The following is an 18,591-nucleotide window of genomic DNA, read 5'->3' on the forward strand; positions in this document are numbered from 1 at the left end:
CACCATTCCGGCAGGCAGGGAGCCGTGAGCCCACCCTAACCTTGGGTGGGCTTAAGTGCTCTGTAGAGCAGCCCAGCCGGGTTGGAGAGTGCCAGGGGACCCCGCAGCCCTGTCCCCACAGCCGGGCTCACCTGTGTCGACGGCACACGCGTAGTGGTAGGTGTGGGGACACCCCTTCTGGCAGCAGCCCACGGTGGCTCCCGCTTGCTGGCAGCTCGAGCACTTCTTTAAACGCACCCGGGAATTCGGAGCAGGGAAGGAGAGATGTGGAGAGACAGAGAGACCCCGTCAGAGCCCAGCGCAGGAGCAAAGCGCCGCGACGGCCCCGGACGCAAGGAGAAGGCGCCGGCGTCTCTGCGCCTCTCCAGCCCCACGCTGCCTCCCCCCCGCCGCTGGGCAGCATCCTTCCTCCCGTGCCGGCACACCGCGGGCGACGCCGTGCCTCTCGCTCGGCCGTCTGCAGCCACGCACGAGATTTCTACCCGCCGTACCGCTTCCCTGGACGGCACCGAGCCCGCAGCCATCCTCCACGGGGCAGAAGGTGCGGAGGTGAAGGGACATGGCCTGGGCCGGACATGGCTCGGTGGCAGCGGTGGTGGAGGACCACGGTGCTCCCCATCCCCAGCGGCTGCCGCAGGGATGGGAGCACCCGGCCCCGCGGCGTGGGCAGGGAGAAGGCAGCAGCCTCCAGACAGCCATGCCGTGAGGATGCACGCCTGGGAATACGGCCAGCTCCAAAGCTAGTACCGGGGGGCTTGCTGGAGACCCCCTGCCTGGCCTCTGCCGGGTGGCTGTCCCCTCCTTTTCCCCAGCACAAAACCCCACTGTCCCCTTGGAGGTCTCCCAGCAGCACCCTCCCTATTTTGCTCGCTCGATGTGCCCGTGTTCCTCTCGCTCTGGGACAGGAGCAGGGCAGGGCCGTCCCCTGCCTCCAGCTCCCCTTCCCCTGCTGCCCATCACCGTGGCATCAGGCCACGTCGTGCCCATTTTTGTCTCCCGTCCTGCCTTCACCAGGCTGCATCTGTCCCGCCCCGTGCGACGCATGGCTGGGCTGGGGGGATGTGACCCACCGGGCTCAGCATCCTCGCGGTCCCGGGGGGGCCCTGCCACCCTCCCAAAACATAACAACATAAATCCGCTTCTAGGCCTAAAAGGGGGGTTTTTAGGTGCTATCAGAGACGCGGCAGCACAAATCTCGCAGGAAGCCAGCGGGGTTCATGGCACACGAACACCCGCCCCGCTCTCCCAGGGCGACTCGTCGGGGCCAACCCTATTAATTTTCATCCCGTCCGGAGGCGCAGCCGCGGGAATGGCTTTGGCTGAAGGAGGCCGGCAGGAGATGCCGCCTCAGGGCGCGGTGCCGTGCCGTGCCGGGGCGGGCGGCCGAGCTCTTACCAGGTCGGCAGCCGCCTTGACGGCCTCCTGCAGCCCGTAGAGCTTCCCCGCCACCAGGAAAACCCCAGCGGTCCATACGGCACAGGCCTCGTGCAGCCAGTGCTCCTGCGTGTCGCCCGCCGGCTCCTGCGGCGGGGACTCGGCCTTGTGACATTCGTGCCGCCGGGGCTTTTCGGCCGCCTCCTCGCCCTCTGTCCTCTCGTCACAGCAGTAGCAGCTCTGCAGCCTACGAAACATGCCCCGCGGGCTGGAGCGCAGCGCGCTCTGCTTGGCCGCCTCGGCGGCACCCTCCGGCCGCGCCGCCTTGCCGCCGGCACCGCAGCCGCCCTCCGTCCCTCGGGGCGCCCGCTCGGCCGCGGTGGGTGGGATGGCGTCCTCGCCCGGCCCCTCCGCCCGCGCCTTCTCCTTCAGCCGCGACTTCTTCTTGGGCAGACAGTCCTCGGGGTAGTAGGGCCCGCAGAGGTCCCCCAGGTCCTTGTAGTTGGCGGGGTTGCGGCACAGGCAGCAGACCAGGCAAGCGGCGCTCAGCGCCTTCGACACCACCGGCCCCATGTGCATGGTGGAGGAGGCGGGCAAGGCTGCCCGCGGTCGCGGCGCCGGCCCGGCCGGTCCCCGTTGCAGCCGGGCCTCCTCGCCGGGCGAGTTGACGACGGTGCAGGCGGTGGTGAACTCGCCGCGCCGCTCCACGCGGACGTAGGGGGCAAAGGGGGGGGCCCGGCTGTCCGCCCGCAGCCGCTTGCAGGAGATGTACTTCAGCCGGATCTCGGGCTCGGCGGGGTGCAGCAGCGGGGCCTGCTGGGCTTGCCGCCGCCGCTTGCCGCGGCTCTTGCACCGTGCCGGCACCGCCTTGGCCTTGCCGTGGGCCAGACGCTTCCGCTGCCTCTTGGAGTAGCCGTTGTAGTTGGAGTGGTTGGCCCGCGGCTTCGGCCCCCGGGCCGGCCCGGCAGTGGGGCGTCCCTCGGGGGGACCCTCACCGCCCCCCGCCTCCTTCTCCTCGCTCTTTGGTTTCTTGCCCTCCCGCGGAGCCTCCTCCTCGCCGCCCGGTCCCGCCGCACGCTCCCGCGGCAGCAGCGGCGGCGCGGGGCCAAGGGGCGCCTTGGCCATGCCCAGCGCCGCCGCTTTGCCCTTGCGGTTCCTCTTCTTGGGTAGGAGCCCCAGGCTCTTGGCTGCCATGGTGGAGCCGGGCTGGGCCCCCGTGGCCGGCGCGCAGGCCTCGCCCTGGCAGCCGTCGGTAGAGAGCTTCTTCCCGCCGCCCGGCTTCCCCTTCGGTGCTCGGCCGTTGGGGTTTCGGCAGAGCTGCTCGACCGCCGGCGCGGCGGGCGCCTTCTGCGCCGCCACCAGCTTGGGCAGCCGGGCATCGCCCGCCGCCGGGGCCACCCCGCTGTGCTTCACCGCCCGCTCCCTCTCCGTCCCCGCCGGGCTCAGGGAGGTGCCGTAGGCGGCCGCCGTGGCCGCCGCCACCGCCGCCGTGGCTGCCGGTTTGCAGGCGAACTTCTTCAGGTTGGGCGAGGTGATCTTCTGGACGATGGCCTCCAGCTTGAGGCCGCGGCCCTTGCGGGGAGGCAGCACTTTGGTCTTGGTGGCCTCCTGGAAGGCCGCCCGGGAGGTGATCTTGATGCAGACATCGGGGGCCTCCTTCGGCGGGGGGGGGCTTCGGGACGGCTTCGCCGGAGCTCTTGGGGGGCAGCTTGGCTTTCACCTTCTTGGCCACCGGCATCTTCTTGAAGAGGCTGGGGGGGGCCTCCGGCTTCTCCTCCTTCACGCCGCCGCTGTTGCTCCGCAGGACCAGGTTCCTCTTCTTGGCGGGGATGGGGGAGATGAAGGTGGACTTCCTCTTCAGCGAGTGCAGGGGCCGCTCGGACATCTTGCCCCCCACGCCTGGCCCCGCTTTGGGCAGCTTCATCCGGGCACCCACCTTGCCCTCCTTGTGGGGGCTGCCCGGGGCCGCCAGCTTGAAGGCGGGCGGGAGGTGGTTGTTGGAGATGAGCTTCTTGGGCGCCTTGCAGTTCTTCAGCCGGACGTCGGCCGCCCGCTTGCCCCGCCGCCTCTTGGTGTAGAAAACCTCCTGCGTCTTCGTCCGGGAGCGCAGGATCATCGACCGCTGGTCCCTCTCCCCCGCCTCCACCGCGTCCCCCTCCGGCGGTGTCGGCCCCGCCACCTCCTCTGCCGCCACCAAGCCGGGCACCAGGAGGGTGGCATCGCTGGCGTTTTGGACCACCTTGGGGGCCGGTCGGCTGCTGCGTTTCCTGGCTTTGAAGGCCACCCGCTGCTTCACGCCGCAGGCGGGCTTCTTCCCCAGCTTCTCCTGGTGTGCGGGGGCCTTCAGCCCCTCCAGCGGGGCCGGGGCACGGGGCTCAGCGAGGGCGGTGAAGGAGCGGGTGCACATGCGCGCTGGCAGACCCTCGGCTGGAAACCGGGGTGTTTGGCTGTGGGCGTTCTTGCTCGGTATCTCCGCCTGGCCGTCTGGCCCGAGGCAGGCGCTGGCCATGCCGCCGGCTGCCGGCAGGTCATCGAAGGGGCTCGGCACGGCGCTGCTGGGGCCGTCCCCCTCTGGCAGCCGGCAGTGGACTCTCTTGTTGCGGAGGCTCTTGCCCCGCGAGACAGGCTCCGTCTTTCCCAGCGTGTTTTTGGGGGCGAGTTGCTGCTTCACCGACGGGGCAGATTCGGCGTCCGCCGCCTCCAGGTGGGATGTCTCCCCTCCGCTGCTCTCCTCCTCGGGCTGGATGTGGGGCAGGGAGGACTTGAACCAGCTCTTCACCTTGGTCTCCGTGCCCACGGCGGGGCCCAGCAGGATGACGGACTGGCCGGAGAGGCGCGCGGCGGGAGCTGAGCTCTCCTTCTCCACCGTGCTGACGGTCTCCTCGGCGGACACGGGCACCTCGCTGGAAGACAGCACGGCGGGCATCTCCGGGGGCTTGGGCGGCGAGGTGTCGTACGTCACCGACTTCTGCTCCGAGCCGGCCAGCTCGCAGAGCGAGGAGTACTCCTCCGCCTCCAGATCTGACTCCTTCAGCTCCGGCGAGGAGATGATGGGGATCTCGCTGAAGTCCCCAGCTGAGCAGCAGTGCCGGGTGTCCTGCAGCCACCTCTCACTGTCCGCCTTTGCCGCTTCGTCGTAGGTCAGCGTCTCCTCCTCCTCCTCCTCCATCGCCTGCTGGCCGAAGTCCCGGGCTGGCTCGCTCTTGGCCGGCTGCTCGCCATCACACAGATCCAAGCCGCAGGCATTTTTTTTCTCCTTGCAGGAGCCCACCAATTTGCTGGGGAATAAGCCCTTGGGGAGGTCAGCGGCTTGCAGCTCCTTCCACCGCAGGCACGCCTCGCCCAGGCTTTCCTCCGGCCACTCGAAGTGCTCCATGGCGTTCTCGGACCCCACCGAGTTGGCGGTGGTGTTCGAATAGCAGCTGTAGCCGGCGGCTCCCGCACTCGACGTCGCCGCCGGGATGCTGGGCTTGGAGTTGAAGGCCAGCGGGGCAGAGTCCTTCAGCGCGTCCTTGGTCTCGGCGGCCGTGAATTCCACCTGGGGACCCTCGTAGACCTCCTCGCCAAAGTCCTTTCCCGTGCTGGCCCCCGAAGCCTTGTCCAGCTTGAGGGGCTCGGTGAGCGTGCTGGAGTCACCCTGGCTGGGCCAGGCACCCTTCACCATGGAGTCCAGGCAGGGCCGGTGGTTCTCCAGCTGGAAAGGGGACTTGGTGGCCTCCTTGCTCAGCATGGGAGAGTTGGCCCAGGCTTTGTCCGCCTTCTCGCTGATGGCATCCTGCAGGACGATGATCTCGGAAGCCAGCTCCTCCTGGGACAGGGCGCTGAGGAGCAGCCGGGGACAGTCCCGTTCATTGGTCACATACTTGGTGAAGGTCTCCAGGGGCAGGCTGGCATGGATGCTCTGGAAGGAGTCGTCCGATTTAGTGGACATGTCGTCCGGGGAGGTCACGGAGCAGGTGGACACCGACTCGGGCTTCGTCTTGGAGTTGCTGTTGACGCGGGCAGGGCTGCGGTTCTGGTTGCAGTACAGGAAACTCCTCTCCAGCTGGTCCTCCGACCCGCTGAGGTAGTCGGTGTCCTGCGTCTCGGCGTGGACGGACTGGGGGGTGCTCAGCGGGTCGGACAGAGGGGTCCCCACCTGCTCCGCCGAGTAGGTGCTGCTCTCGGGGCTGCAGTGCTGTCCCTTGAGCTGCTCGGGGGTCCTCGCCGGGGTCTTGATGCCCTTTTTCTGGGGCACGGCCGCTTTGGAGAGCAGCAGCTGCTGGACGGTGTTGGAGATGTTCTCCACCTGGGAGGTGAGCGCCGTCAGGCTCTGCAGGCTCAGGTCTGACAGCAGGTTTTCAGGCAGCTTCTCCTTCTGCAAGTTTTTGCAGTTCCCCGATTGAGCATCGGGGCTCGTCCCGTCGGTGGGAGAAGGGTTCAGCAGCGGCATGAAATGGCTGTGGTCGGCGATGCCGGCCGGGAAGGCGCCGGCGCTCAGCGGCTGCTGGCTGTACTGGAAGTTCTCCAGGTTGGGCATCAGCGGGGAGGGAGTGGAGCTGTAGGACGGGGACCTGCCGACGGAGCGAGCCGGCGAGTGGCTGGCGCTGGGACTGAAGGTCTGGTAGTACTGCTCCGGCGTCCGGACGGGCGGCGCGTCGCCCTGGCAGTAGGTCTGGCCCGGCTGGTTGTAATGTTGGTACTTGGCCAGGTTTTGGTAATGGAGGGTCTCCGGGGCGTGATGCCGCCCTTGCAAGGGCTGCGGCGGCTGCGGGGGCTGCGGCGGCTGCGGGGGCTGCGGCGGCGGCGGCTGCGGGGGCTGCGGCGGCGGCTGCGGGGGCTGCTCGTAGCCGATGCGGTTGGGCTGGTAGCCGTGCAGGTTGGGCACGCGGGGGCCGGGGGCCAGGCTGGCGGCGCTGCCCAGGGGCCGCTCCAGCGGCGGCTGCCCCGAGGGTGCCGTGCAGCTCTTGTAGGAGTGTGCCGGCTGGCTGCCCCCCGGCACCGAGGAGTAGGTGGAGGAGGCGGGGAAGGACTGCGAGTGCTGCCCGAAGTGGGGGCTCTGCGAGAAGGGCATGGGCGAGGAGACGTCGTTGGGCAGCTTCTGCCGCTGCAGCTTGGGGTAGGGGAGCGCGGGCGGCTGCTGCTGCTGCGGCTGCTGCTGCTGCTGCTGCTGCTGAAAGTGAGTCCGGAAGGGCAGCGAGGCGGCCGCCGGCTCGTGGTACGGCCGCCCACCCGCCAACGCCGCCGTCTTCTTCATCAGGCTGTCCTCATACTTGGCCACGCCGCCGGGCAGCGCCTGCGGCTGGCCGCCCCACGCCTGCAGGCTCTCGTCCCCCGAATATCGGGCCGGGTAGGGGCTGTTCTCCTGCACGGCGTAATTGGAAAAGGCCGGCCTGCCTTGCAGCTGCTGCCCCGCTAATTGCTTGTTTCCCCGGTGGTATTTCTCCACGGCGCTGTTCTCGTAGCCCGAGTACGGCAGTTGCTGCTGACTGTAGTACTCCTTTGCCACCAGCCTCTGCCGCTCGCAGTTCGGCCCTGCCTGACTTTGATGCCTGTAATTCTCCAGGCGTGATGTATCTTGTGAAGTCGGCTGGTAGCTCTGCTGGTTGCCATGGAAACCACACCTTTCTCGAAAGGACTGCATGGCGCGGGCTCGTTATCTGCGAAGAGAGAGAGGCGAGAATTCAAATGAAGCATCGCCACCGCGGCGGGCCGGGGAGCGCGGCCGCGCGCCGAGAGGGGCAACGTCGCGTGCGCCGCGGGGGCATCGCCTCGCCTGCCGCGGCGTCGCTCCGCCGGTGCCGGCGCCGCGTGGCCTCGCGTCGCCCTGCAGCGCCTCGCGTCGCCCTGCAGCGCGTCGCCCTGCATCGCCTCGCCTTGCGTTTCGTCTCCCTGCATCGTGTTGCCTCGCGTGGCATCGCCCTGCAATGCATCGCCTCGCGTTGCCCTGCATCGTATCGCCTTGCACCGCATCGCCTTGCACCACATTGCTTTGCATCGCATCACATCACACCGCCTTGCATTGCATCGCATCGCCCTGCATCACATCACCTTGCGTCGCGATGCCCTGTATTGCCCTAGATCGCAGCAGCTGGCTTAGCATCACCTCGCGTCGCTCCGCATCGCAGCGTGTCGCCCCACATCACATCGTTTGGCGTTGCATCACCTCACCTTTCATCGCCCTGCATCATCCTCTATCATACCTCCTTGCATCACCCCTATCCGCAGCACGGTGCCCGTGAGCGGGGGGGTGGCTGGGGTCCAGCTTGCTCCTCCCTGCCTGCGGTGCGCCCAGCCAGCCCTCCTGACCTTGCTGCTGGGAGCCTTCCCCATCTCTGCTGCCTACCCCGGCTTTGCAGGACAAACAAACCCTCTCCCTGCCTGCCCCGCGGGACACAGCGACCCCCCTGCACCGTGTTGGGGTCCCCCAGCCCTGGTGTTCTGCATTTCACGCGCCCGCTGCCCCTCGCCTCTGCAAATCACTTACCCGCCTCCTCCTCGCACGCCCTCCCCGGGGATGCTGGGATCCTGCGAGCCCCTCCGAACACCCCGCTTATCACCATTCTTTTTAATTATTGGGCTAATTACTGGAAGCAGCAGTGTGGAGGGCTGCAAAAAAAGTCATTTCAACTTGCTGGCTCTGCCCGTCTCTGCCTGCTGCTGCCTCCCGCAGCCCCCCCCCGGCCCCAGCCGATCCCCCCTGCCCCGGTGCGATACCATCTGGAAGCTGTCTGCTCCCGCCAGCAGACATCTATTAGCCGAGCGCCTCGCCACCGTCGTCATTAAACCTCCCCATTTCCTAGCCCAGCTTGCGTTGGGTGCAGGGAAGCACCCGGGTCACCGGTTTGATCTCAGAGGCAGCCGAGTGGCTTGCGGGGGCTAATGAAGGGCTCGGTGGAGGTGGGGGGGACACATCCTGCCCGTCCCCAGCACCAGTCGGTCGGAGGCGCTGGGGTGAACACGAGTCTGTTTTGGCAGCGGCTTGAGATTTGGGAGCCCGGGTTAGGGCAGCCCCAAGGGTCTGCAGCTCCCCGGGGACTTCCCCGGTGCTGCTCCCTTGGCACCGTGCCGCGGCAGTGACCCCAGTGCTGTCCCCTCTGCCTTCATTAAGGCAATGAGCGTAACGAGGGGAGGGGACGAGGTGCTGGCGGTGTGTGGCACCCGGCACCTGCGGGCAAAGCTGAGCCTAGCCCTGCTCCCCGGCACATCTCCCCGCGGTGCCAGCCACGCCAGGCAGCCCTAAGCCGGGATGGGGACATGTGCGTGTCCCCACGTGTCCCCACGCCACCCTCGTGTCACCGCCACAACGTGCCAAACGGCGCACGGCTCCGGACGGTCCCTTTGTCAGTGGCTCTGCCGTAGCCGCACAAACCGCACCGCTGGCTTGATCAGTCCCAGCTTGGCCTCGTTTTCTCGCAGCGCCCTGTGGACACCGGTAATGTCTCAGCACCTTTTTGGGGGCTGTGTACACACAGATGGGGCTTTATTTAATTATATTTCCATAACCGCCGGCAGCTCAGGGATGCACCGATCACATGCTGCCCTTCGGCACCACTGGAGCCGGGCTTGGTGCCACCCACAGCAGCCCAGCACCCCATCCCCTCCATCCCCTTTTTGGATGCTTTCCATGTCGCTCCTCTGTATCGCAGCTGCATCTCGCAGTCTGCACGGGCAACTGGATGTGGTTAAAGCCGAGATCCTGGGGAAAAGATGGGTCAATTAAAAATCCGGTAAGGCCGGCACAAAAGCCCCTACTGCGGCACGGGCGCGGTGCTGCCCTGTCCTGTGCCGGGGCTGCCGGAACAAAGGCAGCAAAATCAAAGCCAGGCCTCTGGGACAGCCCCGGGCAGTGGCGAGAAAATTAAAGGGAGAAAAGGGCCCCTCACACTCCACATGGAAGCAGGTTTGAAAAATGAAATTGGCTTGAGAAGACCCTGGGCTGGTGCTTTAAGGGGAGCTTTTTTCCCCCTTTCGCTTTTATTATTAATTATTGTTATTAATTCATTATAGTTAATTTTCCAAACAGCTGGGGCAATGCCAGCCTGAGCAAAAGCACCCGGTGCAAGGGGATGGGTCGCTCACCGGCACGCAGAGGCGGGGATGCACGGAGGGAGCAGATGTGCAGGCTGTGCACGCGTGCGGGCTGTGCGTGCATACAGGGTTTGCACACTTGCAGGGTGTCCGTGCCCACAGGGTGTACGTGCGTGCAGGGTGTGCATGCAGTGGGGTGCGCAGCGCCGTGCACACAAGCCGTGTGCGTGGGTGGGAGGAAGCCCTCGGGCAGGATCAGGCCATGGTCATGCCTGTAAGATAACCCCCGGCTGGGGACAGCCAGCCGAGGCCACGTCCCAGTGCCTGGCAAGGCCTGGGGCTCATCCTGCACCCCTGGGCGTCTTCTTACAGGGGTCACACTATGAGGGGCTGGATGAGGCCCACCAGGCAGGAGATGGAGCTGGGGCTGCCCATTGCTTCCCCATCTGAGACGAGCCGAAATCCTGTACCGAGCGAGGTGCCGTGCCCAGACCCACAGCCCCATCTCCCTGCAGACCACCCGGGGAACCGGGCTCTGCCGGGGGTCGGATGCTGCCGTTCGGAGCCGGGAGGGGACACGCTCATCACCAACAGCACCCGGACCTGTCGGCAGAGCCGGAGGCCAGCTCTGCCCTCGGCTCTGCCGCAGCTTTGCCGGAGAAGGGCCTTAACAGATGTTGCCGCCTGATGTAGGCTGTTTCCGAGCAAACGCTTTAATGGCATCAAATCAAGCTGTCGACAGCAGCAAGGTTACGGCCCTTCCCGGGAGGGGGAGGCAGCCGCAGCCGCGTCCCGGGGGCCCTGCACACTCGCTCCCCCCGCCACGTCCCTGCCGGACGTGCTATCCTGGCCGCAAAGAAGTTTCCAGCCCGGCTCCTGCTGCCCCCGCGATGGGAATCGACACGGGGCCGTCGGCACACGGCTGCAGCCGGACGCCTGCCCTCGGCGGCCCGGCAAAGCCGTCACAGCTGCAGCCGGGGCTCACGGTGTGGATCCCTGGGAAGGGGTCCGCAGGGCATCCGTCGGAGAAGGCAGGGACTTGGGGCCATCGTGGCGCCCAAAGCCAGTGCGACCCTGTCCCCGTAACGCATAGAGCCGCACTCGCCTCTGGCTACGGCCGCCCCGGAGCATCCGTCACCCTTCGGGGATACGCGAGGACCCGCTGCACCTCCCAGCACCGGTGCATGACCCGGGACCATGCTGTGGTGCACGAGGCCACGCTGCAGCGCGTGGGGCTGACGCGGTGCCCGGGGCTGACGCGGTGCCCGGGGCTGATGCCGGGAGCGGAGCCGGGGCACCGCGCGGCACTGCCAGGCCAGCGCAGCCCCGTCCCTGCAGATGCACGGTGGCTCGCAGCCTGCCTGCTGCTCGGGAGGATTTGTGCTGCGTGGCTGGGTTTGGTGTTATTTTCCTCTCCCCCCCCCAACTCCATCCCTCCTTCCTTCCTTGCTTTCTCCCCTTCCCCCCCCCCACTTCCCCTGGGCTGGCAGGGACATGGCAGGGACATGGCAGGGCCGGATCCGGAACCCTCTGAAGGCAGCCCAGGACTTTCCATGGCAGGGGACCCTCGGTAAGCACCCAAGACCCCCCCAACGCCTCAGCCCCTGGGGGCGGCGGGCATCTCCCGGCCCCCCCCACACCCCAGCCTCGCTTCCCAGCTGCTGCTCATCCCACGGGGCCGGATCCAGCACCCCCCCAGCCCGGCTGCTCCCTCGCCTTCGCTGCTGCGCCATCAACAAGGACTCAACGTCTAAAAATAGCAGCGCGCTCTCGCAAGGGGATGCTTCGCCATCGGAGCAGAGCTGGCACCGTGGACCCCCCCCCCCCGCCACCGGCTCCCCATCCCAAAACCACTGCACCAAATCCCCTCCCAGCCCTCGCCCCCCCACCCACCCATGGGTGCAGCCCCATGTGGCGAGGCAGCATCGCGGGGGGGGGGAACGAAGGGGTAGGACACCCCCCAGCCTCCCTTGGTGGTTCTCGGGGTGGCGGGGGGGGGAAATAAGCGCCTATCAAGGAGCGTCAGCCTTGGATTTGTTTAATTGTGAGCTGGTGGAGTTTAAAGAAACCCTTTCTGGCCGGCTGCCACACCACAAACTGCTCCGGAGAATTTGATTATTAAGGGAGGAGAGAAAAGGGGAGGTTGCGGGGAGGGGGGGGTGGTTGGGGTGTATGGGACAGCCCGGGAAAAGGCATCCTGCCACAGGAGCTGGGAATGAGAGGAACTGGGGGGGACAGACAGGCAGACGGACCCCCCCAGCAGTGCAGAGGGACCCACAGGACTCTCCCAGGGCAGGGTCAAACCCTCCAGGCGGTTGTGAAGCTGCCGCTGTCCGTCTGTCCCGGCACCCCACGGACGCCCCTGCGGTGCCCGGCAGTGGGTGATGGCACCCAGTTCCGAAGCGTTGGGTACCCCCCCTGTCAATGCACCCCCCCTTCAATGCACCCTCTAATGCTCCCCGTTAATGCACCCTCTCTCCAGTGCACCCCGCTAATGCACCCCTTCTCCAATGAACCCCTTTAATGCACCCTTCTCCCAACGAACCCCTTTAATACCCCCTTCTCTCCAATGCACCCCATTAACACACCCTCTCCCCAATCACCCCCCCCCACATCAGCACCACCATCTCCCGCAACGCCAACGCTCCATCCCAGTGCAGCGACTGGGGTGGAGGGGGTGGGATGGCACCCACAGGGGCAGACCCCAGCCCCCCACTTCCCCCCCATCACTGCGTCGTCATCATCGTCGTCCCCCCCCCGCACCCCGATTTCGGCGCTCAGCCGACCGGAGCAGCTGTTCCCTGCACACTTCACTTGCCCGCAGATGATGATAAATGGAGCTGGGGCTGCGCCGCCCATTGCGCGAGGGTGGGCGGATGCGGGTAGCGAGGAGGAGGAGGAGGGATGGGGTCCCCATCTCCTGCAGCCCCCCCAGATCGTGCTGCTCCTCCCATCCAGCTGCTGGGGAATTCCCTGGGCAGGTGTGTCCCCCCCCCCAAACCCCCCAGACCTGCCCAGGGAATTCCCATCGCAGTGGGGTGCATCCCCATCAACAGCTCAATGCCCCATTTGGGGGGCACAGTCCTTCGTTCCTGCCCCCCCCCCCCAGCTCTGCTCCTCCCCAGCAAGGAATTTTACTTGGGGAAAAAAAACATCGCCTGCGAACCGCACTCATGACTCAACGTTTCTGCTGGCCCTGGTTTCTCCGTCGCTTGCCAGGGGAAGCCCGTGGCCTCCCCAACCTCATCCCCTCGCATGGAAAGCCGGCTCATCCGCCAGCTCCATCCTCTCTCCCCTTGGTTTTTCCTCCTTTATTTTGGGGGTGGGTGGGGGGGTTGGGTCCCTGATGTCAGGGCTGGGAGGTTGGCAGAGGGTTGGGCTGGGGAGGATGGGGGAGGCTATGAGAGCTGGAGCAAGTTGGTGTGTTTCTTCTTGCTGCTGGAAAACGCCAGCTGGCAAGGAAGGATTTGAAAAGGAAAGGAGGAAAAAAAAAAGGGAAAAAAAGGGAAAAAAAAGAAAAAGGAAGAAAGTAAAAAGAAAAAAGGAAGAAAGAAAAAAGAAAAAAGGAAAAAAGAAAAAAGAAAAAAGGAAAAAAGAAAAAGAAAAAAGGAAAAAAGAAAAAAGAAAAAAGGAAAAAAGAAAAAAGAGAAAAAAGAAAAAACAAGGAAAAAAGAAAGAGAAAAAAGAAAAAAACAGGGAAAGAGAGAAAGGAAAGAAAAGGAAAAAACAAGGAAAAAGGAATGAGAAAAAGAGAAAAAGGAAAAAAGGCAAAAAGAAAAAAGAAAGGAAAAAAGAAAAAAGAAAAAAAAAGGGAAGAAAAAGGCTAGTGGCTCACTGCAAAGCAGATGCTCAGCCTGAGCCTTCCTGAGCAAATTCCCTCTCCGGCAGGGAAGCACGCTCCGGAGCAAAATTCATCGCCGGACGTAACATGGAGGGAGGGCGTCGCATGTTTTCGCTCCCCAGCGAGGGGATTGACATCAACCTTGAGGCGCTGGCGGGGAGAGGAAAACAAGCCCGTCATGAGGCTGGAAATATGGCTGAGGTTAAGGAGGGACCCGGCTCTCCCAGCCTCTGCACCTAAATCCTGCTGCAGACCTGCCTGCAGCTGCCGGCGCGGGCAGACAGCGGCAAGGACGGGCAAAGCGAGCCCGTGCCGGGAGCACCGACGGGCACAACCGTGGCCGTGGGGCAGCCACTCGCCACCATGGTGACCTTCAGCCAACCCTCCAGCCTCAAAACAAGCGAGCAGCACGGTGCCAGCGCGGTGCCGGCACGGTGCCGGCGTGAAGCGACAGCCGGGTCGGGTCTCGGCACGCTCCCATTTTTCTTCTTTACTCGTTTTCTGCCTGATGGGTCGGGATCCTTCTTCCTTCCTCCCTTCCTTCCTCCCTCCCCCTGTGCTCCCGGCCTGACTCACTTCAATTCTAATAATAATTAACCATTCCAATCATTACTGCGACCGCTAATATTACCCCCCGCTTCCTTCTCCCACACCCCATTTTGCCCCCTGCCTCAGTTTCCCCTTGAAGCCAGACAGAAACCACATCCCTGCAAGGAAAGCTGCAGGGAGCAGAGCAACCGGACCGATGCCGGCAATCGCCGCCGGTGATGAAGCGCTGCTCTGCGGTCTCCGGTTGCGGCCCGTCGGCTGTGCTGCCCAGGGCCAACGCCGGCTGATTGCTTGCAATATTTCATGCGCCGCTCGTATGCAAATCGCTGGCGAGACCCTCCCCGCGGAGCGGCCTCCCAACCGCTCGCTCATTGGCACGGCCGTCGGACAAGCTGTTTTGCTGAAACTATATAAACAAGATGCTGGTTTGTTACCGGGAGGGAAGCGAGTGCCGGACCCCCGAGATGTTGCCGGACCCCCCCTTGCTAGACAAGGAAAGCGGGGTGCCCCATGGCATCCTCCTCGGTGATGCTGAGGATGCAGCTGGCTGCAGTCCCGGCCCCGTGGGGTTCATGCTGCTTGCAGCAAATATATAAAAGCAAATAAAAGCTTTCCCAAGGATGGGAGAGCAAATGGATCCTCATCCCGGTCCCGGATCCGCTCAGCACGTGGTTGTCTCATGAGCTGGCTGCTCACGGCTGCTGCAAGCGGATGCAGTTGAACGTGCGAGGCCGTGCTCCCTGGGGAATGCGATGGGGATGGTTCATAGTCCCTACCCTGCGCTGGCCCACGGACACCCACCGAGCCCTCCGGCTTGGCAAAACCATGCCAAACCTGGCAGCAGGACCTGGCACCCGCCCAGCACCACAGCTCGGAGCTGGCCTGCACCCCACATGGGGAACCCAGCTGGGATGGGACTGGGGATGGAACTGCTCTCCAGCTCTGCCTCAGTTTCCCCACCTCTGGGGTGGCCCAGGTTTGCGCACAGTGTTGGTCCCGTCCCTGGCCAGCACCGCCGGGCTGGGAAATGCCAGCCCAGGAGCATGGGGACGGAGCGGGCTTGTGCCCCAGCCCTGTGTCAGGGTCCCAGTCCTCCTCCCTCGGCGGGTGTCTCCATCCCCAGCAGGACTGGAGACCCCAGAAGGTGATGGGTGGCCGTCACCCCCAAGACATTTCCAGCTCTCCCGAACATGCCGCTGGGTCCATCGCCTCCAGCTTTGATGGGTCGGGTTCTGCCCCGTCCACAGCCATTTTTTTCTACTGGGAAAACTCAGCAAATTCACGTTGCAGCGGCCAAAACCAGGAGGCACTTGGCTGCTGCAGGATGGGCAAAGGATGGACCCCGGCACCCGGCTGCACCCCGTCCCCCTCCCATGCTCCCAGTCCCTCTCCGGGAGGTGATGGGGCTTTGCCACCGGTGCCCCCATGTCCCCTCATGGCTGGCAGGCACACAGGGACATTTATGCCCATATTTTACTGGTGGTCCCAGTCCTGTTGAGACCCCCTCACCGAGACCCACAGTTACGGAGGGCATTACCCCGTCCCCCCTTTGCCTTCCCACCGTCCACTTTTGCGGCACCTCCTGCCTTTGCTTTTGGGGCAGCCGCGCCGCCACACCGAATCGCACCACCCAAACCGGAGAACCACCGACCACCGGCTCCCCACCGCCAGCACAGCAACCCCCCCGGTCACAAGTGCCCCACGGATGCCACGCTTTGGTGTCTGCCTGCAGACAGGTCTGTCCGCCGGAGATGAATTCGGCTGTGCCGCTGCCAGGCTCTGCCCTCTAAGTCATCTCCCGCCAGCAGCAGACAGCTCGGTAATGAAGCGTAATGCTCCGACACTCCCCTGAGTGACAGTGGCCAGCACCGGCTGCGTCCCGGCGGCTCGGCACGGCCTCCTCTGCCTGCCAGGGTGGGGAAGAGAGGAGGAAAAATGAGCATCCCCTTGCCACGAGTGGGGCTGGGGGCTGCGGAGCGGCACGTCTCCCCAGCCGGCACGGTGGGAGCCGGTACCAGCAGCTGGACCTCTGCTAGGGGATGCTGAGCAGGAATCCCCTGGGAAAAAGAAAAAAAAAAAAAAAGAATAAAAGGGGGTTGAAAAAAATATATCAAGGTAAAAAAAATAGAATAAAAAGGGGTTGAAAAAATTAAATCAAGGTTCGACGTCGTGTGATAAATTATTTCGGTATTATACATTCCTCGTCTCCAAATCCCGAAGACAAATACTGGGGCAGGTGAACTGGGGAAGCAGATTTCCAAAGGCCTTCTCCTGGTTCCTGGTTATTGACTCTGTCAATCACTGCAGGCGCCATCCCAACCTTTCGCACCCCACAAAATCTGCTCCTTTTGTTCCTGCTGAAACATCGGAGGGGGGGAGGGAAGGGAGGGGAGAGGAATTTGGGGCAGGGAACTTCCAAAAGGGATGATTAAGGAGTTAATCTGCCTGAAATAGATAAGGAGCTTAGAGCTGCTGGTATTCGACTGTCCAAGTTTGGATTCAGCGTGTCTTAAACACTGGCTGGAATGTACTTAGATATGACCAAAGTACATGTCCCCCCGAGGAATTACCAGGTTGCCAATTAGATTTGCTTCCCAGATTCACTCAAACCTTCACAAGCTTCTTCAGAGCAGGAAAATTGCTGCCTGTCCCCGGGGAGGCAGTGGAGCAGCCGCTGCCGCCCAGCTCCACAGCCGGCACGGCACGGCACGGCACGGCACAGCACAGCATGGCAGAGATCCCGGCGGCACGTCAGCAGCCACTGGGATTTTTGGGAAGGTGGCATGGCCGGGGCGATGGTGAGGCAGGGATGCCTGTGCTGGGGCACTGGGGTACAGGGCATGGCTTGGTAGGTGCTGCCAAGGGGGTTTGGGTGGTTTTGGGTGCTTGGGGATGTGGGTGCGAGCGTGGCCGCAGTCACGGCACGGCACCGGGGATGCCAGTGTGCCGGTCGGGCTGTCACCGGACCAGGCTCAGCATCCCGCCGGGCTGCAGAGCCAGGGCTCTCCCTGCCTCCAACCAGGCTCCTGGTGCTGCCACGCACCCAAATCCAACCCAAACTACCCCAACCCAGCTCCACGTGAGCTGGCAGCAGCCAGAGCCATCCTGGCCTCCGGGAATGGGGCACAACACAGAGCGGAGCCACGATGCCGCACGGGGAAGGCGAACAAGCACTGGCGGCAAACTCGGTCGAACACTCCCCGTCCCCACGGGCACCCGGCACACCACGAGCTCACCACAAGCCCGATGCTCAGAGCAGCGAGACCCACTGCCCGCACCGGGGTGGGGGTCACCACCTGGGGGGCACAGGTACAGCCAGCACCGGGGCAAAGCGGCGGTAGAAAAGCAACCACCGTACCCTGCAAAAACGTCTCTCTATCCATTTATTTTAATTACCCCATTCCCGTCCTCGTTATTTACCGTCTTCCATAATGAGATGGTGAAAGTAATGAAGTCTGGGGGGTTACACAACCATCACGGAGGTAGGGCCATAATGGGGGACCCCCACCACCGGCTCCCGCACCCCAACACAAAGGCACCGAGCTTCCTTCCTACCCCAGCAGCGCGGCTGGGCTGCGCTCACTAAGTCCAAGCTGGGTTTCTCTGCTGGCATTCCAGTCCCATGGAAAGGCATCGGGAGCAGCAGAACGTTGCACCAGGCCGCTCTCAGCATCGCCAGAGCGGCTGCGGCATGATCGAAAGTTGCTGGAACATCAGCTTCGGATGCCGAGTCCTGGTAACAGTTGCTATGTGAAACATTCAGAGGTGGAATTTACTGTCACAGTTAATAATAGATGAAGGTTTTAGAATTTTTGATGCTTTACATTTTAAGCTGTTTGATTTATAATGTTTCAGGAAAGGGGGGGGGAGGCAGGAGCTGAACGGCAGTGCGTGGTAAACACGCCGAGTGGGGAGGCAGGCGGGGGGCTCCATCCGTCCCCCTGCCCATGCTGGGGACGTGGGCGAGAGACCCACCACAGCCATTGGGATGGGGTCTCCCCACCAAGCACCGGGACCATGGAGAATCCCTGTGGAAAACCAGGGCGCGATTGGGACCAAGCCCCTCAGTTGCCAGATTGCAGTTCATTTTTCTCCCTTTTTTTTTTTTTCCTTAAATCGCTGCATCTCTTCTCATTCTGCCCGCGCGCCCCCACCAGTGTTTTTATTCTGGCGGGTTGCTGGGTTATTTACTTGCTGGCGCTCCTCTCCCCTCTTGCAGGTGTATTTCAAGTAGGCTCCTTAAATAGCAGCGAGCCGCGCGCCCGCGGCGGTGCGCGCTGGGTCGTGCTGATTAGCAACACGCTGCCAAAAAAAAGAAGGGTCTTATTTCCCAGGTTTGCTGCCGCCGTGTTTGTACAAAGAGGTGCCGATGCCCCGGCATGTGGGGATGCTGCGGCCAGATCCAGGGGGGCTGGTGTTGCCGTGTCCGCTCTGGGCCTGAGCTCTCCTTCTCGGAAAGCACCAGTGAGCACCAGTGCCGGCACCGTGCGAGGGACCTCGGCGTCCCTCGGTGTCCTTCGGCATCCCTTGGTGTCCCTCAATGTCCCTTGAAGGGCTTCAAAGCTGCCCAGTGCTTGGGATGGCTTCAGCTCCAGCACCTTGTTGCAGCTTCTCCCAAACCCTGGAGCATCCCAACATCCCAAATATGTGTGTGGAGCATCCCAACACCCCAGGTATGTGTGATCAGGAGGATTTCATCCCAGCTTAGCAGGGCTTCAGGTCAGGCACGAGGCGGGGAGCAGAGCAGGACCCCCACACCTCTGCTACCAGCGCTGGGCATACGGTGATGTCCTGATAAAACTGGGAGGGGGGGGAGG

The 18,591-nt window shown here is 63.8% G+C and overlaps 1 protein-coding gene across 1 annotated transcript in view; it reads right to left on the bottom strand.

Annotated features, from left to right (window-relative positions):
• The window catches only part of RAI1 (retinoic acid induced 1), a 76,221-nt gene that overhangs the window by 1,075 nt on the left and 56,555 nt on the right, over positions 1-18,591 (bottom strand). The window contains 3 exon segments of the mRNA XM_052772731.1: positions 132-225; positions 1,396-3,057; positions 3,059-7,013. Coding sequence (XP_052628691.1) covers positions 132-225; positions 1,396-3,057; positions 3,059-6,997 — 5,695 coding nt within the window. The 5' untranslated portion in view covers positions 6,998-7,013.

This window comes from Harpia harpyja, chromosome 21, assembly GCF_026419915.1.
Source record: "Harpia harpyja isolate bHarHar1 chromosome 21, bHarHar1 primary haplotype, whole genome shotgun sequence".
Lineage (NCBI taxonomy): Eukaryota > Metazoa > Chordata > Aves > Accipitriformes > Accipitridae > Harpia > Harpia harpyja.